The sequence below is a fragment of the Nannospalax galili genome, unplaced genomic scaffold (genome assembly GCF_000622305.1).
Source record: "Nannospalax galili isolate Female #2095 unplaced genomic scaffold, S.galili_v1.0 scaffold56, whole genome shotgun sequence".
NCBI classification, from domain to species: domain Eukaryota; kingdom Metazoa; phylum Chordata; class Mammalia; order Rodentia; family Spalacidae; genus Nannospalax; species Nannospalax galili.
The window spans coordinates 1,124,083-1,149,197 of NW_008340065.1; the positions used below are offsets into that span (position 1 = coordinate 1,124,083).

The window sequence follows — 25,115 nt, forward strand, 5'->3', positions numbered from 1 at the left end:
CTGTGTGTATGTGTCAGTGCAGATGCCTGCAGAGGCAAAGGCATCAGATCTCTTGGAGCTGGAGTTACAGGCAGTTGTAAACCACCCAACGTGGGTGCTGGGAACTGAACTTGGGTCCCCGACAAGAGCAGTAAGTGCTTTTAACCACTGAGCTATCTTTCTAGACCACCCCACTTCCTTCTTTTTAGAAAACAAATCAGGATATTGGGGCCCGATATTGGGCCTGTCTCCAGTGCTTTGCTACAGCCCCTCCTGTGCTCACTTAGGGAATCTGGGGCTACCCCAGTGAAGAAAGCCACTTTATGGTCTCCTGTTTGGGCTGATAGGAAGTTTTCTTTTACATGAGCAATCCCAGGAGCTCATGACCTTGGAATAGGCACATGAGGGCTGAATGCAAACATTGGCTGTCAGGACATTCTGCTGTTGTCTTTTGAAAATCAGACATTAAAGGAAAACATCCATAGACTGTCTAAGAATAGCAATCCCACAGCCAAATTGTCTGGTTTAGTCATTTAGGCCATGCAACCTTGAGCAACCTCAGTTTTCCCATCTCTAAAATGGGGATAAAAATTAACACCCACCTTAGAGTGACTATGAGGGTTAAAATGATGCTGTGCCCACAGGCTTTCTGATGGCTTCTCACTTTAAAAATCTTTGGGAAAAAATATAGGCACAAAGGGGGAAATGAAGTCACCCAGAACCTTACCCCCTCGAACTTACCATCATAAACATTTTAATAGAAACCTGATACTGTTACAGTCATACCTACATGCCCTTCATTGGTTTAGAACCTGATCAGCTTCCTGTGCCTGTAAATGGTCTCCTTAAAGTTATCAGCCTTACATGTTGAGTTTTGTGCATTTTAATTTACTCTCTCTCTTCTTGCCTGATCATTTCTATTTCTTTGTTTCCCTTGTTATAAATTTTAAAAATGAATGATTTTATATATCTATGTATCTCTGCATCTCTTGGGTGGTTTCCTTGGGATAAATTCCTAGAATGTTGAAATTGCTGAGTCAAGACACATTGTGCTGTGCACTGCCTGGGCGCCTGGTGAGGGGCGGGGCCTACAGCTCCTTGGAGCAGGGTGAGGAATCCCTGGAGGCATGGGCATCCTTCTCTGCCACTGACGTCTCTGGTGACACGGTGTGGTGTGTGTTCTTCATGGAGGCAACAGTTTCTCTCTGTGTCTCTATTCTGTTTTCTTTTCTTCCCCTTTGTTTCCTTTCTTGGTTTTCTGCCAACCAGCCCCTTGTGAAAGGACTGCCTAATTAACCCTGTGCTAATTAACAATTTTAAATTACACAGTGTGAGTGTTCATGTTTAATTCTCTGGGAACCAGAGCAACAGCGGGAGCCCCCTCTCCTTCCCTTATAACCTTACCCCCCTCCTCAGACTCTCTGGAACTGTTGCATTTTACCCAGCCCTGTTTCCTTCAAGGAATAAGTAGAACTTTCTGTGCACACCTTTTTAGTTTAAAAGAGGGAAATGGTTGCCTAGGTGAGTGGAGTGTCAGTCGTACCTGTAGAGTTTTGTCCTTATAAAGCAATCTTTGAAAAGTAGAGGTTGATATTTGCAAAGCTGCAGTGGGCTTTAAAAGCGAGAACTGTAACTTGGAGATGAGCACAGGGTTTTGTTTTGCTTTGTTTTGTTCTGTTAGGGGGGCAGTTCTTAAGGTGTTAGCTTTTCTGTACAAGAATACTTCTCAAATGGCATTTCAAATGCTAAGCAGAGAGAGGGAGTGAGCAAAAACACGCATGTGTACAAATGCTAGCCAGACCATGCCCAGGCACCCCTTGAACACTGGAAAGATGTGCTTTAGTGAAATCTCATTGGCTTCTTAAATAGTGTTGAATACAATATTGAGGATGCATGGCACACATGGTCATGTAAAGGGAACTTTGGGGGAGTGTCCAGGGGAAGGAAAGTGGGCTGTAGGAAAGGCTGAGGGTTCTGGGTAAGCCAGACACGGGGTGCATGAGGGATGGGATCAGGGCCTGGGCAGAGGGAGGTGGGGTGCTGAGGAGAGGCCTTTGAATGCCAACTGGCAGGGCTGCCGATGAAAGTGAGGGGACCTACTTGGTTCCCAGGCTGCCCTCTGTAACTGAAGATCATTGATTTTACGGGAAACCATGTTTACAGACAGAGTGCTGATCGACCTGCCGAGTTGACTTCTGCCTCCTTAAGTAAGAACTACCTTTTTCTTATTGACTGGCTGATAAACAGAGCAAGCATGCTGGGTGGGAGAGTGGTGGATGCCCCGAGGCCCATGAGCTGCCAGACTGTGCTGGATGAAGAGATTGCTTTATGTCAGTGCTTCTGCCTCTCTTCCCCCACCCCCTCACTGATCCACCTCTCGTCTCTGCACCTGCCAGGGAATGGGGGGCGGGGTGTACGATCATCCTGCTTATGTGGGGAATATGGAGTCCAAGCACAGTGCTTCAAGTTCCCTAGGATAATGTAAAAATGCAGATTCTGATAGGGGCACAGAAGGGGCTGTAAGCCCAGAGCCTGCATTGTGTGGGACAGTGCAACTAGCCCATGAACCGCACTGTGCTTATTCTTCACAACCCTGTCAAAGGTTCTGCTTGTGGTCAGTGTGTATGGAAAGGAAGCTGGCAACTGGGTCTGGAAACTGGGTTTTCTTTCTTACCTGTATCTCTTTTTTTGGGAGGGTGTCTTTTTGAGACAGGGTCCCCCTGTAGCCCCACCTATCCTGGTAGACCAGGCTGGCCTTGAACTCACAGAGATCCGCCTGCCTCTGCCTCCCAAGTGCTGGGATTAAAGGCTTGGGCCACCACGCCTGGCTCTCACCTGTATCTTAATAGATTGCTAACTCCTGTGAATGAATAGGACCCCCAGTGTCACTAGCACTCTTCAGAAGTAGTCACAAGGTCACCATCTCTCAACACCTACTTGAGAGTAAAAAAACAAAGTGAGGGAGTATTTAAAAAGTCCCAGCCCCTTCGCTGGCTGGTTTGTGGAGGAGAAAGATGAGTAGAGTGAGCAAAGCCCACCAATTAGTTGGTAAATGCTAGCAGGTTTCTTGGGCCCAGCCCAGGCTGGAGAGGAGATTGGCTTTGCTGTCGATAAGTCCCTGGTGCAGCATCAAAGCTGTTCTCCTTTATCAATCGTGGCCTCCCCTTCCCGCATGTTCCTGTAACTTACCAAGCATTTATGACATTGATTTTACAATCAGGCTGTTAACCCTCCCGCCCCTTCAGGCCTGCCAGCCCTTTTGGCCTGAACTGTCAATCACATGTCATCCAGCCAATCAGGAGCATCCTTAGAAGAGCCGCCCCATTCTCACCTGAATCCCTGCTCAGCCTTGCAGGAAGTCCTGTTATATTTGTTGTTGGGTTTTTAGTGTGGTGATCTGTTTCAAGTGAACACGTCTTTTCTAAGGCACACAGAACTTTGTTGTCACAGAAACTAAGGTTATCAATCAAAAGACAAGTATGCACATGTTAAACAAAACAATGGCATATTCTTCCCAAAAGTGATTTCTTCTGAGACGTCTAGTAAACCTGCCTTCTCCATCTTTTCCCGAGGGGGAGCTGTTGGCTCACTGTGCAGTCAAGACTCCAAAAATGCAAAAAAGAGTAAGATAGAACTGGAAGGAGATGGAGGGAGACGAAACCTCACCAAAACCTTCGTCTGCTGTGTATAAATGAGGTGGAAGAGCCGCAGAGGGATGGCCTGGGGTCTGTGGGTAAAATAGCCAGCCCTGAGCTACGCTGAACTGCCTGTAGGAAAACTGCTGCTGTGCACTAACGCCCCTGCGGTGACGTTTCAGGAGCCAGGCGGCCTGTGATCTGTGGCTGCCTTCCCCGGGGACATGAGATCTCAGAGGGCAAGTTCAGCTCAGTAGCAAGCACTCTGGAGTCGGAAACGGAAAAGCCCCAGGGCTGAAGGACAGCTGCTTGGGTAGCACTAATAACTAAGAGGCAGGTGTGGAAGTGGGGCTCGCTAAGCCCAGCTGCTGCCTCTGCCTTCCCTCAGACCCTAGCTAGCAAAAACTACCAAGCGCCTGGCTGACTGAAAGTCTGGCCAGTTCTTATCCTTCCTACGGTCATATTTTCAGTTTTGAGTCTGCTGAGTCCCAGATAAGGAAGCTCTCCTGGCTGGGGTGGGGGAGATGGGAGCTTGGGGGACATGTCTTCTCTGTTCGGTTGTCAGGGTGGCACTGGTCTGTGTCGAGACTTACCCTCTAAGGTTGGTTTACTGCTTGGGGAAATGGGACTGGTGCTTCTGAGAACTGAATAGGAGCTGTGTGTCCATTGGTCCCTTTGGGGCCTTTGCAGGGTCTATCCAAGCCTTTACCTTTACCCTCTGAATCTCACAGTCCTCAAAGCCCTTGAACTTCTCAAACTAGATTTGTAGGCATTAAAAAGCCTTTTTTATTTCTCTGCATCACTGGACACATCTCAGTTTACTATTCTCTTTCTGAAGGCACCATGCCTTCCTCCTCTCATCCCTCTCTGGTGACCCCCTGCCCCACAGTGGAATCAGTTGGGGATGACTTCATGTGTGTATGCAAGAGGGCCTCTTCTGTGACCTCCTTTGTGGAATGCAGATAACAGCCCTCTTACACCGTGGCTCCTGCCTAGCCCTGGTGGCAAAAAATGGAAATTCCAGTTGGTCTCCAGGGTTAGAGTGGTGGGCAGTGTGAAGTCCAAGAAGCCTGTGTCTGATCGGCTTTCCCCATTCCCCATTCGTTGCATGGAGCTGGGGGTATTGCCCATGGTGATGCGAACCACCCCTGTGCTGCACTGTGAACGCCCCCACCCCCACCCCACCCCCAGTCTGCCCTCTGCCCTGCAAGCTTTTTGTTGTGGGTGTGGAAGGAAGCCTCTTAGAGCACTCCGGGTGGGTCCTTAGCCTCGGCCCTCCTAACCTCTTTCCTTTCTCTCTCTCTTTCCCCTCTCTCCCTCCTCCCCCCTCGCCTCTACCCTTCAGGTCCGATCCGTACTGGGTGCAATGAAAGCTCCACGCAGGCCTTACCATGGAAGGCTGTGACTCGCCCGTCGTCTCGGGGAAGGACAATGGGTGCGGGATCCCTCAGCACCGGCAATGGACTGAACTCAACAGCACCCACCTCCCCGACAAACCCAGTAGCATGGAGCAGCCCACGGGCGACAGCCATGGGCCCCTGGACAGCCTGAGGGCCCCGTTCAGTGACACCTCGGCCGTGCCGCCCGCTGCCGAGCAGGCCAGCAAGGAGGTGAGCTGCAACGAGTGCTCGGCCTCCTTCGCCAGCCTGCAGACCTACATGGAGCATCCCTGCCCCGGCACGCGCCCCGCCGCGCCCCTGCGAGAGGACAGCCCCAGCGACACCAGCGAGGAGGGCGAGGAGGAGAGCGACGTGGAGAACCTGGCCGGGGAGATCGTCTACCAGCCTGACGGCTCGGCCTACATCGTGGAGAGCCTGAGCCAGCTGGGCCCGGGCACGTGCGGCAGCGGGCCGCTCTTCCTGAGTTCCCTGCCCGGGGCGGGGGGCAAGCCCGGGGACCCCGCGTGCGCGGCGCCCGTGTACCCGCAGATCATCAACACTTTCCACATAGCCTCATCCTTCGGGAAGTGGTTTGAGGGCTCAGACCAGGCCTTCCCGAATACCTCAGCCCTGGCGGGGCTTAGCCCCGTCCTGCACAGCTTCCGCGTTTTCGACGTGCGACACAAAAGCAACAAGGATTACCTGAACAGCGACGGTTCTGCCAAAAGCTCCTGCGTATCCAAAGATGTTCCCAACAATGTGGACCTGTCCAAATTCGATGGCTTCGTGCTCTACGGCAAGAGGAAGCCCATTCTGATGTGTTTCTTGTGCAAACTCTCCTTCGGGTACGTCCGTTCGTTTGTGACCCACGCGGTACACGACCATCGAATGACCCTGAGTGAAGAGGAGCGGAAAATTCTTAGCAATAAGAACATCTCCGCTATCATCCAAGGGATTGGCAAAGACAAGGAACCCCTTGTAAGTTTTCTGGAACCAAAAAACAAAAACTTTCAACACCCTTTAGTTTCCACAGCTAACCTCATAGGCCCCGGACACAGTTTTTATGGTAAATTTAGTGGCATTCGTATGGAAGGGGAAGAGGCTCTCCCAGCCGGCTCTGCCGCTGGCCCCGAGCAGCCCCAGGCTGGTCTCTTGACCCCCAGCACCCTCTTGAACCTTGGCGGGCTCACCAGCTCGGTCCTGAAGACCCCCATTACCTCAGTCCCCCTGGGGCCTCTGGCTTCCAGCCCTACCAAATCCTCAGAGGGCAAGGACTCTGGGGCTGCCGAAGGAGAGAAGCAAGAGGTGGGGGATCCAGATTGCTTCTCCGAGAAAGCAGAGCCAGCAGAGGAGGAAGAGGCAGAAGAGGAGGAAGAGGAGGAAGAAGAGGCTGAGGAAGAAGAAGAGGAGGAGGAAGAGGAGGAAGAGGAAGACGAGGGTTGCAAAGGACTCTTTCCAAGTGAGTTGGACGACGAACTGGAGGACAGGCCCCCGGAGGAGTCTGGGGCCACCGCAGGTGGTAGCAGCAAAAATGACCTTGCTCTCTCAAACCAAAGCATTTCTAACTCCCCCTTAATGCCTAATGTGCTCCAGACCCTGTCGAGGGGCGCAGCTTCTACTAGCTCTAATTCCACTTCTTCCTTTGTCGTCTTTGATGGTGCGAACAGGAGGAATCGTTTAAGCTTTAACAGTGAGGGCGTCAGGGCCAATGTGGCAGAGGGCGGCAGGAGGCTGGACTTTGCTGATGAAAGTGCCAATAAAGACAATGCCACAGCACCAGAACCAAATGACAGCACAGAGGGCGACGATGGGGGCTTCGTCCCCCATCACCAGCACGCTGGTTCCCTCTGTGAGCTTGGGGTTGGGGAATGCCCCTCGGGGAGCGGTGTGGAGTGCCCCAAATGTGACACGGTCCTGGGCTCCTCCCGCTCGCTGGGTGGCCACATGACCATGATGCATTCTCGTAACTCATGTAAGACACTCAAGTGCCCCAAGTGCAACTGGCACTACAAGTACCAGCAGACGCTGGAGGCACACATGAAGGAGAAGCATCCGGAGCCAGGGGGCTCCTGTGTCTACTGCAAAAGTGGGCAGCCCCACCCTCGGTTGGCACGAGGCGAGAGCTACACGTGTGGTTACAAACCTTTCCGCTGCGAGGTGTGTAACTACTCCACAACTACCAAAGGCAACCTCAGTATTCATATGCAGTCCGACAAGCATCTCAACAACATGCAGAACCTGCAGAATGGAGGGGGGGAGCAGGTCTTCAGCCACAGTGCTGGGGCAGCTGCGGCGGCTGCTGCAGCTGCGGCTGCGGCAGCCAACATCGGCAGCTCCTGTGGTGCCCCCTCGCCCACCAAACCAAAAACCAAACCCACGTGGCGGTGTGAGGTGTGCGATTACGAGACCAACGTAGCCAGGAACCTCCGCATCCACATGACCAGCGAGAAGCACATGCACAACATGATGCTGCTCCAGCAGAACATGACGCAGATCCAGCACAACCGCCACCTGGGCCTAGGCAGCCTGCCCTCACCTGCTGAGGCCGAGCTTTACCAGTACTACCTGGCCCAGAACATGAACCTGCCCAACCTGAAGATGGACAGCACGGCCTCAGACACGCAGTTCATGATGAGCGGATTCCAGCTGGATCCCACGGGGCCTATGGCTGCCATGACTCCCACTCTAGGTGAGGCTAACCCCAGGGCTGTGTATTTTGACCTTAGGGGTTTCGTTGTCTGGGGGGTGGGTGGGAAGCTTGTGGAACAGGCTGAGCAGGGGGCCTGTGTGTGGATTGGCTTTGATTTTTATCTCCTTGGATTGTGTTTTTGTAAATGGGGGAGTGTCTCAGAATCAAATGTTTTCCCTCAAGAATGCCTTGGACTCCGTGTGTACATATGGAAGATTTTATACATTCAACAGAGCAATGATTGTACTCTGGCTACGTAGGGCTGGGATTAAAATTTAAGTGTTTCCTCTAGTTTTTGGCTTATGGTCAACCTTCCTTTACTGCTCCCATTCTCTCTCTCTCTCTCTCTCTCTCTCTCTCTCTCTCTCTCTCTCAATTTGAAAAATCGCCATAATCACTCAAAATTTTTGGGTTCCATTAAATATTTATTGAAACTTACAGGAAACTGTAGCTGGGACAATCATCTCAATAAGAGAAACAGGGACAATTATCTCAATAATTTCAGTAAGGACAATCATCTCAATAGGAGCAATTGGAAGCTGCAGCCTGTCTTACTGAAATGCCCAAAGGCTGATCCTGTGCCGAGCTGGGAACCACCCAGGCAGATTCTCTGAGTCCTCTGTGTGTTTATGGGGATCTCGACGAAAGAGATGTGTTCTCACTCTTTCTTATTTTGAATGAGTCATTGGTGATTAGTGTAGTTGGGAATTAATTGGGAATTAAATCACCCTGGGGACACTTTCAGGAGTGGTGTGATAGATGAAGAATTGCATAAATTGTAGAATTGTCCATCAAAGCAAGCTTAAATTTTAACAGTTCGATGCTAGTTACCGGGGTCTTTGTTGTCAGGAGAAACAGTTATGCCACAGAGAAGGTGAGTTGACTGTATCCAGCCCCCAACTGTGTTGATGTTAGCCAGCTTTCTGTTGCTCTAACAAATGCTTGGCACGGTTAGTGTATAAAGAGAAAAGGTTTACTTTGGCTCATGGTTTTGGAGGGTTCTTCCTGTAGTCACATGGCCCTGTGGTGAAGCAGTATGTAATGGTGGGAGCGCTTGGCAGAGAAAGTCAGGAACTGAAAGGGAGCAGAAGAGAAGGGCCAGATTCCTGTGTGACTGGAAGACTTCCAGTTAGGTCCCACCCCTTAAAGATTCCACCACCTTCTTAATAGTGCCCCAAACTGGGGAACAAGTCTTTAAGCATTGACCACTGGGGGACACTTTTTTCTTTTTGGTCTTTTTGAGACAAGATCTCTCTGTAGCCCCAGCTGTCCTGGAACTCACTATGTAGACCAGGCTGGCCTTGAACTCACAGAGATCCACCTGCCTCTGCCTCTGCTGGGATTAAAGGCGTGTGCCACCACGCCTGACCTGGGGGACACTTTTTAAAACCATACTGCCACGTCTTACCAAAAGGCTTGGCAATGTTAAAATAGAACCAAGAATATGTGTGATTTGGATGCTGAAAACTGTGGGTTGTAACTAAATTTTTAAGCAAGAAAATGTGCCCATTGACTTTATGAGGACCACTATGATGGTCAGGTCCCTTGTGACCTCACCTGCTATACCTTAGGTGGAGCCCACCTGGTAACCTGATCTCTATTCCCTGACTTTGCTCTCTGACCCATCTGGGGTTAGTGGCGACATCCCAAGGTAAGCAGTATTCCATGACTGACATGGGAATAAGTGATTGTTCTCAGCAACAAATATAAGCACCTATCTTCATTTCAGGCAAGGCTTAGGTCAGTGCAGGGAGCCCAGTTTGCAGGTCTTTATTTGGGTGGTGTTGCAGGGCTAAGTGTTGCTGGTGAGCTGTGTTTCCAAGCATTCGGTTTTGTTTTTCATGCTCTGTATTTCACTTTGAACTCACGATAGTCTCATCCCGTTTTCTATTTTGAAACATTAACCTGTTGATCTTTGATGACCAACCGATCTGAAGATGTTTTGCCGACTGGTTAACCACAGTGGCCAAGGAATCCATTGTTCTGTTTGTCCTCTGAGTGAACCGTGCACACTGGGGGTTGGGTACCAGTGCTCTGAAGGGAATTGGAGTTTCCTGCTTTAGAGAGGTAAAATTCTGGGAGGCAAATCTTCATAGTAAAGCAGCTATAAGTTGTTATAACAAAGGCACAGAAACTGGATGAGTTCATAATGAGTTAAATCAAGGGCTTCTTAATGACATTGAAGATGGGTAACTACAGCTTGAATTGAGAAGTGGAGACACATTTTGCATTTCCACCCGGTATGTGAGTCACAGGGTCTCACTCACTGTTCCGAGTGTTACCACTGGTGCAAAAGAAGCAGAGGAACAAATCCCTGTGTTCCAGACACAACGACAGAGCTGCACTTTGTTTCTTAGAATAGCCCTTTTAAGGACTTTGCCCAGCTCAGTCAAGGAAAGCTTTGAGTAGCCAGTGCCGCTTGCTAGGTGAGGTGAGTCTTCAGAGACATCCTGTCCTTCCTGTGGCCATGAGCTCTACTGGGATGATGAGAGTCACGAGTGCTTCATGCTGGAAGATTGACTGGACGTGGGGATGACAGGAAGTGTCCAGATGACTTATAATGGGTGTTGAGTGACCTCAGGGAGAAAGAACATTGGCAAATAGAAGAGCCGTAATTTTCATTTCTATGCAGAGGTTAGACAGTTGGTGAGGTGGCTGTAGGTATTATTAGACATGACTGAGTTCTGCAGAGGGGCAAAAAGGGTTTTCATGAAATAGATTCTTGTGTGGCAGGGTATATTCTCCTGTTTTCTTTGACAGACCCTTCTCTTTAGTCTTGTCAAATAGATACTTGTTCTGGGGTTGCCTCCTTTCTGGGGGATTTAGAGGAGGAGAGGGTTGTACCCCTTGGTCTGGTCTGGATTGAGTAGATCTGCCACTGCTTGTAGACAGGATATGAGACTTAAAAGCCATATGAACATTCTCCCAAGCATCCCTTTAGAATCTCTAGTTTAGCTCAGTGTTAAGGAAAAGGTCACTTGTGGGATCATCTTCCTGTTTCCCAAGTAGCCAGGCAGTCAGAGCACTGCATGGTGTTCAGTAGCTACTTTGCGTCTCCCTTCAGTTCTAGAATGTTAAGTCCAGATGCCTCTCCAAGGCCTTGCCTCTGAGTGGGCTCACAGGCCAAGGTGTGAATTCCAAGCTAGTTTGCATCTGTGTCCTGGGCACATGCTCCTTCCCAAGGCCCAGGTAGGGCTCAAGAGGAATGACCTGCTAGGTTCTTACTGAAGGGCTTCTAACAGGTAAATTGAATGATGGAGCTGAATTGGCTGGATGGACTTGCACAAGTCCAGTGCCCAGTGTGGAGCTCTCTGTAGGAATTTGGCATGCCTTTTGTCATCCTGATTCGTACTGCTTCTCTGGCCAGCCCGTGGTTTGTATTTTGTTTCTAAGAACCGGAGGATGGGAACAGGGACTTACTTCTGCTTGTTCTGTGGACTTAAAATGTTGACTCAGACATCCAGTGGAATTTCTCTGTAGAGCAGCGTTGTTGACGTGCCGAGGTTGCATTTGAAGAGCAGGGACGATTTGATGCTTCAGGTGTTTGGCATCAGAAGCAAATAGACGTTTGCCCCTTGTATTCCCCTCCAGGCAGTTTTTGCTTCGACTGAACACAGTGTATTTTGTGGATGTTGTCTGGGTTCATCCCTATTAAGGCGTGGAACTTTTTTACCCTTTTTCTTTCTCCTCTCTTGTTTTCTCTCTTGCTCCAAAAGGAATGCCATAGTTATGGCTCCTCTTACCAGGGGAGATGGTTAAGAGAGACAAGCACAAAAGCTCCTTAAACCTTCTGGAATGCGTATGTGGAAGATTTCTGTGGCTTCTTGGAGTGTCCGCAGACTATGAATATAGCTGGTTTTGGTTAGTGAAGTCCATACTGGTCTTTTCACTTGAGAGTAGTGTAAACAAGAAAGTCATTAACACACAGACACACACACACACACACACACACACACACACACACACGCACACTCATCCACCATATTTTCTTTGATGAGCCACTAACTTGGATTCTAATCAGTCATTAAAAAAATAACCTCAGCCTAACCACATGTAAAAGGTCAAGTTTAAATATCAGTTGGAGGGTGGGGGTAGATCTCATAGCTCAAGTATGCATGTGTTCAGGGAAGATACAGAAAATAGAAGCCGACACTCAGTTTTCTATGTGGCTGTGTGTGTCTAGGTAATGGAGATTAGCCTGCTCTTTCCAAGGCTTTCTCATGACATAAGTGCTTGCTGTATTAATTTCCCATCAGCAAAGGTGAGCCTGTCCCTGGTTGACGCAGGGCAGTGAGGGACTACAAATGGGCAGGGGTGTGCAGAGCGAGGAAGGAGGACAGTGAGCTGACCTGAGTTTGGCTGCCTGTCTTAGTTTGCTTCCTGAGCATGTACCTTTTTGGTACTTTTGGACCCTCATCTGGTGTAGTAAACACTTGCACATATGTTCAGTGAGCTGGGTGCTCAGAATATAGGGTCATCCAGAATAAAACTGGACCCCTGCCCCAGAGTGACTGCATCCCAGTAGGGATGCACCTGTTATGTGGTCCTGTGTGTGGTTAGACATGACTGACAAAGAATTCGATCCAGCCTGTGGTAGATCCATATGTCATATGGGATAGAGGTTGGAAAAGGAAGATCCTCCTAGAGAGATATAGGGGTGGAGTGGGCAGCCTTGATGGACAGGTAGGATATTGGCAAGGGGGGTGTGGTGAGAAATAAAAGGTCATTCCTGAAATCTTTGTGGTATAGCCATGTAGTGCAATGCAGTAGGCAGTAGGCACACAGAGCCATCAATGTTTAGGTTGTTTGCAATGAAAAATTCAGTTTCTCATTTGCTGTTCTTCAAATGTGGCTGATGACTACTGTGTTGACAGCAAGGCTCTAGACTATTCTCAAGATGCAGAGAGTTCTGCTAGTCAGTGATGCTGTAGGTGAATCCTGGGCCCAATTTGGATTCTTCCTAGAGGCCTGGTGTCATAGACTATAGCTGTGCTCAGTTCTGGGAGGTAGGGTGGGAGTCTAGGTTTCAGATTCTATTGCATCCAGGGTGGTAACTGACTTCTAACTTCTTGGATCCTGAGAGAGAAGGAGAATTGAAATCAGTCAAGAGGCCAAGTTCTACAGATTTTTCTAGGTGCTCTTTTCTAGAAGATGGAAAGCACAAACCTTCCCCAAACCACAGAATGTCCATAGGAATGATCTGAATACTAAGAAGACTTTGTTTTCCAGCCAGTAGCACCTTGCAGCATTTGAAGTGTGACCTCATTCTCCTTGGACCCTGGGAGGTTGAGGGTGGCAGAGGACTGGGTGGTACTGTGACTGTAAGCCTGACTTCTGTCTTCCTCTGTCCTTCCCTACAGTGGGCGGTGAGATCCCCCTAGACATGCGGCTCGGGGGCGGGCAGCTGGTGTCAGAGGAGCTGATGAACCTGGGCGAGAGCTTCATTCAGACCAACGACCCGTCTCTGAAGCTCTTCCAGTGTGCAGTCTGCAACAAGTTCACAACAGACAACCTGGACCTGCTGGGACTGCACATGAATGTGGAGCGCAGCCTGTCGGAGGATGAGTGGAAGGCCGTGATGGGAGACTCATACCAGTGCAAGCTCTGCCGTTACAACACCCAGCTCAAGGCCAACTTCCAGCTGCACTGCAAGACTGACAAGCATGTGCAGAAGTACCAGCTGGTGGCCCACATCAAAGAGGGTGGGAAGGCCAATGAGTGGAGGCTCAAGTGTGTGGCCATAGGCAACCCTGTGCACCTTAAGTGCAATGCCTGCGACTACTACACCAACAGCCTGGAAAAGCTGCGGCTGCATACAGTCAACTCCAGGCATGAGGCCAGCCTGAAGTTGTACAAGGTAAGGGTGGCGGTCAGTCTCTCCACAGAGTGGATTGGGGGCCTGGAAGTGGGAGAGGACGAGTGTCATGCTACCACATGGCAAACCAGCTCTGACGGGCTGCATCCACAGCCCTAGGAAGTTGAGATGTGGCTGAAGGTTCATGCTCTGGGGTGCTCCATTTTGGGACATATTTAGCTTTCAGCAGCTCAGTACTGTATTGTTCCCTTCCTTGTTGCTTAGGTTACCATCAGCTGCTGTGGCTTGCTGTCATTTTCTATCCTTCATCCCATTGTTCCATTTCCTCTCTCCTGGATTCTCCCAAGATGCTGTGGTCACATATTCATTTATCCATGCACCCATGCATCCATCATCCATCCATTCATCCATCATCCATGCATCCATTTATCCATGCATCCATGCACCCATGCATCCATCCTGCCAATAAGTATATATTGCACACCTTCTGCATACCAGCCACTGTTGTGGAATGTGCCTTTATAAGTGTGCAAAATCAAACACACACTCACACCCCTGTCTTCATAGAGCTTCAGTTCTTTTGGGGTGCGATGAGTGGAGACACAATGAATAAAGTAGGTGATAGGCGGGAAGGTGTTAAATGCTATGGAGAAAAATAGGTCAAGTAAGGAACTCATTGCTGGTTCAAGGGACTCATTGGTTCTTTCCCTGTGTTTCTGTATTTTATGTCTCTCCCCTCCCCTCCCCTCCCCCATCCCTTACCCCAGTCCCTCTCTCAACTGTGTAGAGTGTCATGGAGGAGGAGGGGCTGCAGATACTGTAAATAGTCCTTTTACTTGCACGGCAGGATTGCTCCAGACGTTTCTATTGATTTTTGCTGGACTTAAAGCCTCACCTTTTTCTCTAATCATCCCATAATGGCTTTAGTATGAACAATCAGGTACAAATTGCCATAAATCTCCCTAGCCTCACTCCACAAGCCTCCACTCCCTCGCTCTCTTTCTGTCCTCCTCACTTTCATCCGCAGTCTCTCTTTTTTCTTTCCATGGTATTTCTCACTTCTCTGGACCAGCGAATGTCTAGTTTCTGCTGACTCGGAGCTGGTGGAGTCCCCTGTGTGCAGATGGAGACTCCGTATGGGGAAGACTCAGGATCTTTTGCTTACATTGGTCCCTGGCTGGTCGATGGTTGTAATTCATTTTGCCATTGCTTTCTCTCAGGGTGTACCATGAATGAGGAGCAATTTTAGAAAAGAGAAAGTGGCAAGAGCAAGGTAGTAAGGATAGAATGTTCTAGAAGTGACTGCGGACACCAATTATAGTGGGTTTGGATACCGAGCAGCCAGTTCCTCTAAAGTGAGCAAACTCCTCACTGGACTGGCTTGTTTTTGGCCATCCTGGAAAGAAAGCGCTCTTTGCAGTCAGATTCAATCGGAGGTGTGAACTGGCCACAGGATGATGGTACTAACATGGTCAAGACAACCAGATGGAAAATCAGCAGGAAAAAGTATTTCTAAAGGACCGGACTGAGTCACATTTGTACAAAGGATTTGGAGAGTGCCCTTTGAGGGTCATATGCCACTCTGATGAAGGCTCATGTAGATGTGGAATGAAGATGGCCTCTTCCATCTGAGGAAAGGGTTGCCTTTTAGATTATAAAATGTGCACAGTGGCCATGTGCTCTGGCACACTGTATCCTTCATGTGGCCTGGGTCTTGACTAAGAGTCTCTTAGGCACTTGGCTTTGCTTCCAAAGGGCCCAAAAACTGGAGACTTTGCTAAGAATACCTCCCTTGGGCTCCCAAATCATGTCCACACACCACCCCTGGAGAATTAGCATGAGGTGTTTTCTCAGGGGGTAGGTGTGAAGAAAACATTTTCTACCCTGCTAGCTCTGGGCACTTAACCCTCTTGGGTCTTTTTTATCTTATTTATTTTGTGCTATGTTTTTCAAGATGGAGTAATCATATTCTTGCTTAAAAAGCATAGCATAGGTAGAACAGCCCCAGATATTGAGATAGAGGATATGGGAACCAGCAGCCAAGGGAGAAGTCCCCCAAGTGATACTAGGCTGGTGCATCCTTGGGGTGACCAGCCACTGAGTTTCAGTGTAGAAACCCCAGGGTCAGGAGGCAAAGGCCATCATTCTGGTCTTATTAGTCTTTGAGTAAAGAATGTCCCTCTGTTTGCTGAGGCTCTTCCGGGGCCAGAGAGCTCTCCCACCCGCCTCTAGACAGCAGAGATTATCAGTCCAAGTGCTTGCTCCAAGCCCTTTTGTCTCTCCCTGTGACTAAGATAAACTTCTTGCCACGGAGAGGATTCTCTCTCCCTGGGTTTCGCCAGTGCCCAGATTCGGGGTGGGATTTGGAGGTGGTTGGAGAGTCACTTTTTTCTGGGCCCTGGTGTGGCCCATAGTAATGGAGATTGATTGCATGTTATTTTTCCTCTTGCTAATGTAATCCATTAGCCCGGCACATGCATAATCAGTTTAGAGCACAGTTAACTGGATGTAATCGAGTTCTTTACTGTCTGCTAGAGAAACTGCCCCAGAAGCGGCTGACCTGGGGTGGGCACTCTGCCTGCCCAACTCCCCCCTGTCCTGCCCCCACCCTTCCCTACCATGTCCTACTTCCCAGCGAATTGTGCATGACTGGCCAAGGAGACTTCTAAGTTGCTGTCTTTTTGTTTTTTGTTTTTGAGGCAGAGTTTTATGTATCCCAGAGTGGTCTCAAACTTACTGTGTAGTAGAGGATGACCTTGAACTTCTGATCTTCCTGCCTCCACCTCCCAAGAGCTGGGCTTACAAACATGCATGCCTGGTTTTATAGGTTCTGGGGATTGAACCCCGGGCTTTGCACATGCTAGGTAGTCTACCCCCTGAAGCTGCTCTCTACTCTACCCTTTGAAGTGGCTGTGATGTGCTTGGCTACCCTTCAATTTGGAGGAAACCAAACTTTGGCTTTAGGAGATGCAAGTGGGGTATGTTGTGTGACTCCATACCAGGGCAATGTCACTGCCCTCGATGTCATGTGGATTGAAACAGGTGGACCAACCCTAATCTGAAAATCTCCAGTCCGAAAGTTGAGCACCAACAGGATGCCACCCGTGGAAAATTCCACACGTGGCCTCCTGATACACTGGAGTCAAAACATTCGGCATTAAAAACACAGTATCAGATTACCTCAGGCTATGTATAAGGTGATGAATTTCATGTTTAGATCTCAGTCCCTTTTCCTAGATGTTTCATTAAGTATGTACAGCTATTCTAGAACCAGGAAAAAAAAAAATCTCAAGTCCAAACCACTTTTAGGTCTCAAGTAGTTTGGATAAAGGATATTCAACCTGTGCCAGTCTGCTAGGACTGAGCTTTCTGAAGGTGAGGGATGACCTCTGACCCAGGCATTTGCCTGGAATTGTCTTGTCGGATTATCACATGGTTTTCATTAAAAAATATTATAATTATTTGTGTGTGTGTGTGCGCACTCACACACTCATGTACATATCATGGCTTACATGAAGATCGAAGACAGTTTTCAGGAGTCTGTTCTCTTCTACCATGTGGATCCTAGAGCTCAAACGTAGGTTGTCAGGCTTGGCAGCAAGCCCCTCTACACTGAACCATCTCTCCAGCTGGACGAATGCTAAAATGAATTTTGTGTTCAATGTGTCCTTTCGTATCTCCTGGAAAGTATATTTGTGTGAGAATGTGTGGGTGTGGGTGTAGGTGTGTGTGGTGGGGCAGGAGGCTGGAGAGCCCAGAGTATCAGATGGAAGCTCCCTTTCCTTTCCCCTGGATCCCTGAGTGACTTCTGCCAAGTGTTCATGATGGACTTCCTGGCTATTTAAATTTTTTTTTTATTATTTTTATTATGGGTATGAGTGCATTGTCTGCATGTATGTAAGTGCACCCACGTCATGCAATGCCCACAGAGGTCAGAAGAGAGTGTCAGATTTCCTGAAACTGGAGTTATGGATGTTAGCCGCCAGGTGGGAACTGGAAACCGAACCTGGGGCCTCTGCAAGAGCCGCCAGTGCTCCTAACTGCTGAGCCATCGCTCCAGCCCCTCCTATATATAAAAAAAAAAAATTTTTATTTTTATGATTTGGCTTTGGTCAGCAGTTGGCTCTGGTCATGCTTCTGTGTCCTAATGTGACTACTGTGGGGCACTCTGATTACCAGGGGCTCCAGAGCAGCCTGTAGCCAGGCCCCTGGCTTCTGTGTTTTGTCATAGTCACTAAAGCCAGCTTGGAAGTACCCTGTGGGACTGGTACTCACCACTCACCAGGGTGGAGCTCCAAACCTTGCTTCTACCTTTTCCTGCCTTCATGTGTAAATATATCCCACCTCCTCCCTCCTTCCCATCCCTTCCCCTTGCCTTTTCTTGTTTAATGAGGGGAGCAGCTCATACTGATAATGGCTGTCTCCAGCACCCTTCCCAGGATAGCTTAGATTTGGAGTCCGTGAGCTGTGTAGCAGGGCTAGCTTGGGCTCTCCCGGCCTTATCTTGCTTTCCTAGCTGTGTGGCATTGGAGGGGAGCTCTGAACTACGTGGTCTTCTTTGACTGGGGTAGGAGGGTGCAGGAAGGCAGTTGGAATCCAAGCACACCTGCTAACTATCAGAATCACTTTTCGCTCTCATGTCTCTCTTTACACAGTGGAAATCCATCAGTTCTAACAGATGGATTAAGACCCCATCAGAACCCATTACTCAAACGACTCCCAGCTGAGGTGCCTTTGATTGGGCCAAGACCCCAGGTTTCATGATAATCTTAAATTATAGCAAGGAGGTATTGCCTACCTCAGCTCTGTGTCTGGGTTGAGTATGGACTGGCGAGATGAGAAGCCAGTGTCTAAGACCCCTGTACTTGGCTTAAAGTGGGAGGGAGGCAAAGATTCTGATTTATGATAACACAAGCACACACGGCCAAGTTGTGCACAAGGTGTGCATGTCTTCCCACCCTCCCTGAGAGCTGTGCTGTGTGGAACGATGGAAGACCATTACTTCACACTCTTCTATTTCCTTTCCCTGAGTTGCTCCTTGGGTCTCATTCCCCCACTAGGGCCATAAACCACTGTGTGGTAGAGGGGCTGATCAGAAAGTGTAGAGGTGCCCAAAGACAATTTGGTTTGAAATTTGCATCCTTGGTCTCCTTAATGGCACTCTATGAGGAATAGGAGGGGACTCAGGAAGACAGCTGCACCCTTGATGCCAGGGGAGCTGATCATGGCCTTTTTCTTGATCTGACAGCAAGAAACATAAATCCTCTGGGGGGCTCCGGTCCCTCCTTTCTTCTCCATTCCTTTTTGATGCGTGAGTGTCCTGTGGTTTGTGCGCTGATTCTGGTGCTGGTCTCTTCTAGCTTTCCCATTTGGTAGACTATTCTAAGTGCAAGTGTAGGCTGACTTGTCTGTCTAGCAAGTCAAGGAAATGCTGTCCTGCAGGTGACTCACAGGTGTGAAAGGCTAGAGGCTGGGTTTTGGTGAATTCTTGCATGTTTGGCCTTTCTGCTCTGGAGCAGTGGGGGTCCCTGAAGTTTATTTTCCTCACTAGATACCTGGGCTGGTGGAGTGTAGGCATCTGATCTGTCTGGGAGGACATGTGGCCTCATGAGTCCATGCTGGAGGGATCCCAAGCTGGCTGTGGCAGACCCTCCAGCCACATGTAAACATCAGGGGAACTTTAGGGAGATCAAAAGAACAAATTAACTTGTAGGCAGGGCTCAGGCAGGACCAGATTAATTCATTACTGCTTTGGAAACATGTGACCAATGTGTCACCAACTGTGTGTAGTATGGAATGTTGTTACCCAGTAGGAAGGTCCCTCTCCATCCAGAATCATCCCAGACACCTTGATGTATGTCCGTAGTAAGTGTTAACTTTCTGGGTTCAGTGAATGGTCTCAGGCTCAGGTCTCTCTGGCTGTGTATAAACCAAATCCTCAGGTCAGGAAGGAAACTCGTTGTCTTGAAATCGCATTAGACGTGTGTCTCTTTCCCAAGTCCCATACTTAATATGCTGCCTATTGAGAAAACTAGCATTACAACCTGTCGTCATAGTGCGTTTCTTACGGCGTTCTGCAGTTGTGCCCTCACTCATTCTCTCTCACTGCCCCCCTCACCCATCTGTTGAGCATCCATAGAGTCTTCCTCTCCTCCCATTCCTTTCCTTCTCCTAGCCCCCCACCCCAATCTTGTTTTGTGAATACTGAGGAACAGAGCAGACTGTTAGAATGTTACTGTATTCTACTGCAGTCTCTAATATTTTTTTACATGTGTACAAGCCAATAATAAAATGTGCGTTGCTTAATTTTATGGTCAAAGTAATATGAATAGGGTATAGCCATTGCAAAAATACCTTTTTAAAAATGTAGGAGCGAAAAGGAAATTGCTGTCAGTCTAGTTTTGTCATATAGTAAGGTCTTTTCTTCCCCTTTGGGGAAGGACAGCATCCTGCTGTTCAGCGCAGGGTGGCCCTGACCTCTACTCTCTTGCTTCCACTTCTCCAGTGGTTTGATTACAGGTGTGTGCCATCATTCCCGGCTTTTATCTGTTTTTTTCTTGTGCATATGACAAAAGTGTTTTTAGAAAGTTGGAATGATACGGAGACCCTTTCAGCAAACACCCTTTGGGAGCTGATGAGATGGTTCAACCTTGCCTCCAAGCCTGCTGACTTAAGTTTAAGAACTGACTCCCACAAGTTGTTCTCTGACCTCACATGTATGCCATGGCACATACATGTCTACAAACATACACACTCACACACACACACACACACACACACACACACACAATAAAAATGTAAAAAAAAAAAAAGCCAGAAAGAAAATATTAAGTCCTTTTTTCAATAATTTTTAAATTGTGAAAGTCTTTTTCTACTCTCTAACTTCTCTCTCCAGAATCAGTGCTCTTTATTTTTTTTATGGTACTGTTCTGGCCTCTTAGGTACACTTCCAGATAGAAATCTATGCGTTCGTTGATATGTGTTCACGTTTGGGCTGCCCACTTAATTCTTTCAGTGAGGCACAGAGAGGCTGCAGGTCACAAGCTGGTGAGTGCTGGTGGAGTCCTGTGTTCAAGCTCAGGATAGCTGGTAGCATTCATGGTATTTCTCTAATGCTTTGTCCCTGTGTACACTGTCAGTCATGAGGGATATATTTTGTGTATAGTGCAATGGAAGTTTCTATTTTCTCTCTTTCAGGGTAATTATCTGACACTTGGTGTGTTTGTGTGTGTTATGTGTTCATGTGCATGTATGTAGAGGTCAGAGGTTGGCATTGGATGTCTTCCTTAGTCATGTCTCCAACATTAGTTCCTGAGACACAGTCTCTCAGTGAACCTGAAACTCACAGATTCAGCTAGACTGGCTGGGCTCCAATGGTCTTTTTTCCTGGCACCCCCATTCCCCAGCACCAGGATTATAGATCACACTTGGTTTTTATGTGGATGCTAGGGATCCAAACTCAGGTCATCATGCTTATGCAATGGCATTTTTCCTAGTGAGCCATTTCCCCATACCCCAACAGTTTCTTAAATAACCTCCTTTTCCTGAGTGACGTGAAAAGGTACAGTTAGCATCCCTCCTTCTACATATCTTACAGAGCACCTTGTGAACATTGCACAGGTCTACATGGGTTAGAATATATTTAGGGAGGAGTGGGGGACAAGAAGGGGCAAAGAAACCCCACCTCTTTCCAAGGTGTCTGAAGTCTTGTGAATGCAGTGTCACTCTCTCACTTTCCCTGATCTATACACCTGTAGGGACATTTCTTGACTTCATTGCCTTCCTCAGATTCTGCGTCTTGAGCTGTTTTCTTGAAGTCAGGGCTTGGCATAGAGTTTCTAGTGCTATGGAACCTGTGTATTTATCCTTTAACATAAATGTTCTGGGAGCAATTTCTGAAAGCTATATGTATTTGTTTTACTTTATCTTTAAAGATTTATTTTTAATTATGTGTATGTGTGTGGGTTTATGCATTTGGGAGTGTTACCAACAGAAGTCAGAAGAGGGTGTCAGAGCCCCTGGAGCTGGCTACAAATCTCTTGGATTTCAATGGTGTACCATGGAATGTACCAGTTTTGAGCTGAGGGTAGGATATCTGATTTCAGAAACCAGTAACTATCATTTCATTAGAATATTAGAAAGCCCCCAAGTGTTCAAACTTAAATGTTCTACAGCTACTTAACTTCTAGTCCTTGCTACCCTGTTCCCATCTAAAGGAATTCTTCTTGCCACTGGCACTTGTCTCTAAACCTTAGGAGAACATTAGTGCAGTTAGTTTACTGCTCTGCATTCTAGAACAATCGTGTACGCTGCAGTTATGTGGAGAAATTGGGCATTCAGGATAGCCCACAGCACAGGTGCCCCAGAATGCTTCCAACTTGCTGGGGGCTTGGACTCAAAGGGCACATTTGAATACATATAGTTCCAACAGGTGTTTCTGTTTTTTTTGTTTTGAAAGGGAAATTGTAAGGGAACAATTAAGTCATTGTCAGCAACATTGTCAGGGAAAAGGCAAGAGTTTTTAAATAATTACATAATATACCTGAACCATATTCTTGATTCTGTTTTAAACATAACTCAGAACTATAAATACTATTTAAGTGTAGGTTGGGAAGGGTTGTTTCTATGAAAAACATTTGGTAGTTGGTAGTAGTAATTTTATACTTTAATAAAATTAGATCCCACCCCCACCCCACCCCCCCTTTTTGAGAAGCAACCAGGACATCAAATGAAAAGTTTAAAAATGTTAAAACTGACAGGGAGGCTGGGAATGTAGCTCAGTTGGTAGAATGCTTGCCTGGCATGCAGGGGGTTCTGGGTTCGATCTCTAGCACCCCATAAACCAGGCATGGTGGTCCATGCAGTAATTCTGACACTCAAAGACCAGGAGGCAGGAGGACCAGGAGTTCAAGATCATCCTCAGCTATAGAGGGAGTTTGAGGTCATTCCAGGATACATAAGAACAGAACAAATGATTGAGATTATTGAAACCAGTGACATGAAGGTGACCTTTGGGGGGCAGTGCTGCCATAGAGACTTCTGGGTGGAGTTGCCGAGCATAGCGAATGACAGTGTGGAAAACTCAGGGACATGCAAATGATGCTCTCACATAAGTACATCCCATTAATATATGTACTAATCTGAAGTCACATTTCAAGTGAGCATCCGGTATTTAGCTCAGCGAACTGCCTCTGTGTGGTGGTCTGCCAGCTGGCTCTGCAGGAGCCTGAAGAAAGACAGGTGATCTCCTTGTTTATCAGGCCTCTTTTTTTTCTTTTCCTAGTGTTTCCCAACAAAAGAAGAAAATGACAAATGTCTCTTGATGATAGTTTCCAATTTTTGTTCTTTGGCATTAAATAAAATGGCTTTCCTATCATGAAATCTGAAAATTTTTTCCAAACCTATTTTATTTATTAAATTTTTTAAAAATATTTTTCTCCATTATTTCCTTTTTTTGAAATGATTTGGTGTCACCCACTGAGGTGGGGTCAGGATGCTCTGTTGGGTCTGCTGTATCTCTGGCAGCTGTGTGCATTGCCCTGTTCACCCCAGGCTCTTGGGCCGCCTCCTGCAGTTGTTTAGATGCATAAAGGTGCCGGCGTCCCTGTGCCTGCACAGGTCACTAAGAAGGAAAGGCAGAGTAGATTTGAGTTCAGACTCATCAAGAGCGACAAGGGAACCTTCTCTAGGGCCCCTCTCTTGATCAGTAAAAGGCAAACTAGAGAGAAGGTTAGAACTGTTTACCTACTGATGGTGTTTGATTTGTAACTGTTAATGAGCAGGGCAGGTTCCCAGGCTCAGAATGGAGTCTCCAAAGCCCATTTGGTCTCGTAGGTCAACAGTTGTAACAACATTTTCCTTGCCAGGATGGCCTGTGCATTGGAATTACAGAAGGCAGTGGCTCTTTCTGGCTGCCCCTTTCCCACCTGTCTGCTCCCTCTGTTACTTCTGGTGATGACCATCTCCTTGGGGATTGTTGGGCTTTTGCAGACACTTCTGAACTGACCTCTGCTGCCTCCCCTGGGTGATACTTGCCACACTTCTGTTCCTTAGAGAGAGGTGGAAGGTTGAGCCCGGGGAACTAGTGGTTCATGATGGAGGTATCCTGGTGCCATCAGATCTGCTCTGTTCTGCTACTGCTTCCTTAGCTGTGGGACCCCAAGTGGACCAGACCCCAGACATCCCTTGAATATTCCCTGGCCCCCAGGGGGACAGATAATAGAAAAGGGGATTTCTTCCCCTGGGTCAGCCCTCCTTATGGACTGTTGAGCACACACACACACACACACACACGTACGTACGTACGTACTTTAAATCCCTGTGTTTAGGGAGTTCTCTGTCAGTAGCATGCACTGGAAGTGCATTGTCCCCAGTATCTGTGCTCTGGGTTGTAGGTTCCCCAGACCCTGAGTGCATTCTCTTCCCCATCCAAGTCTTCAGAACCCTCTTTCCCTCTGCAGAGCACCCCTTGGCCAAGCAGGGGAGATGAGCAGGTATCAGCATGCCCCTGAATTCAGAGACAATGGCTCTTCTTGAAGCTTAAACTACTCTTACATGTGTTCGATGAGAGCCTCACTTCCTTCATACCCCTGGCTGTCTGAAGAGCTGGGAAGATCATGCAGCCAACCTCAGCACTGTGAACCTGGTGGGCCTCTGACAAGGAAGGAGAGTGGAAATGTGAAAGCCCTCAAGGCCTCTCACAAGGGCCCTGTCCTTGTCATAGGAGTGTGGGCTTTATTTACTGGGCTAGGGTTGGATGTGGGACCATGACACTCACGTAGAGCTGTCACTCACTTCACTTTTGGCTTTTCCCTGAGGAGCTGCATCTTTGGGACAACAGAAATGATACTGTCAGGACTTGATGTTTGTTCCCAGTCCCTTTCCGGTGGGCTTGGGAGGCAGCCTATCATACTGCATGGTCCTGCAAATAGATGCAGGTGTTTTGAGGATCCCAGAGTGCCCTAGTTTTGTGCTGGGGACTGTGCTGGCAGAAAGACCCTCTCATCTAGCTTTCGTGACTGTCCTACTGCTTGTAGCAGGGCTATTTGAATGGAGTGTTTTGTGGTCTGGACCTTGTGAAATACTGACTTTCCTGGGCCCAGGAAAGTTTTGTAAGCAGCAGTGTCCAGTGATTTTCCTCCGTAGGGGGTGGGGTGGGGAGGTAGAGACACCACAGAATCACCCCAAAGGCTTATACTTCAGCTGAGAGTCCCCTCCTCAGGGGAACTTCCCTTGTAATCTTTTCATGTCAATTCTGCCTTGATAGCCTGTGTTCCCTTCTGTCACCATCTCATGAGCTTTCTAGGAGTCAAGATTGTGGGAGCTTGGTGAGCATTCCTGGGCACCTCTAGCCAGCTAAGCCAAGTGGCACTGAGCCCAGGCCTGTCCTTTCCTTACTGTCCTAGACATGAGTAAGACTTACCCACCCCTGTCCCCAGCCAGCTGTGGTTTAGGAAGCATCATGGGAATGACTTGGCTGGAGACCCCTGTTTGTGCCTCTCTGCTCACTTCCTGTTTCTCAGATTAGGCTCTGATGACTATCACTATCACCATCATCACCATCATCATCATCATCATCATCATCATTGTCATCGCTGCTGCCCCCGCCCTCCCCCCTT

At 48.2% G+C, this 25,115-nt stretch overlaps 1 protein-coding gene across 1 annotated transcript in view; it reads left to right on the forward strand.

The window, feature by feature from the left end:
• The window catches only part of Zfhx3 (zinc finger homeobox 3), a 243,173-nt gene that overhangs the window by 74,899 nt on the left and 143,159 nt on the right, over positions 1-25,115 (forward strand). The window contains exons 2-3 of the mRNA XM_029564419.1: positions 4,960-7,682; positions 13,043-13,539. Coding sequence (XP_029420279.1) covers positions 5,006-7,682; positions 13,043-13,539 — 3,174 coding nt within the window. The 5' untranslated portion in view covers positions 4,960-5,005. The remainder of the gene's footprint in view (positions 1-4,959; positions 7,683-13,042; positions 13,540-25,115) is intronic.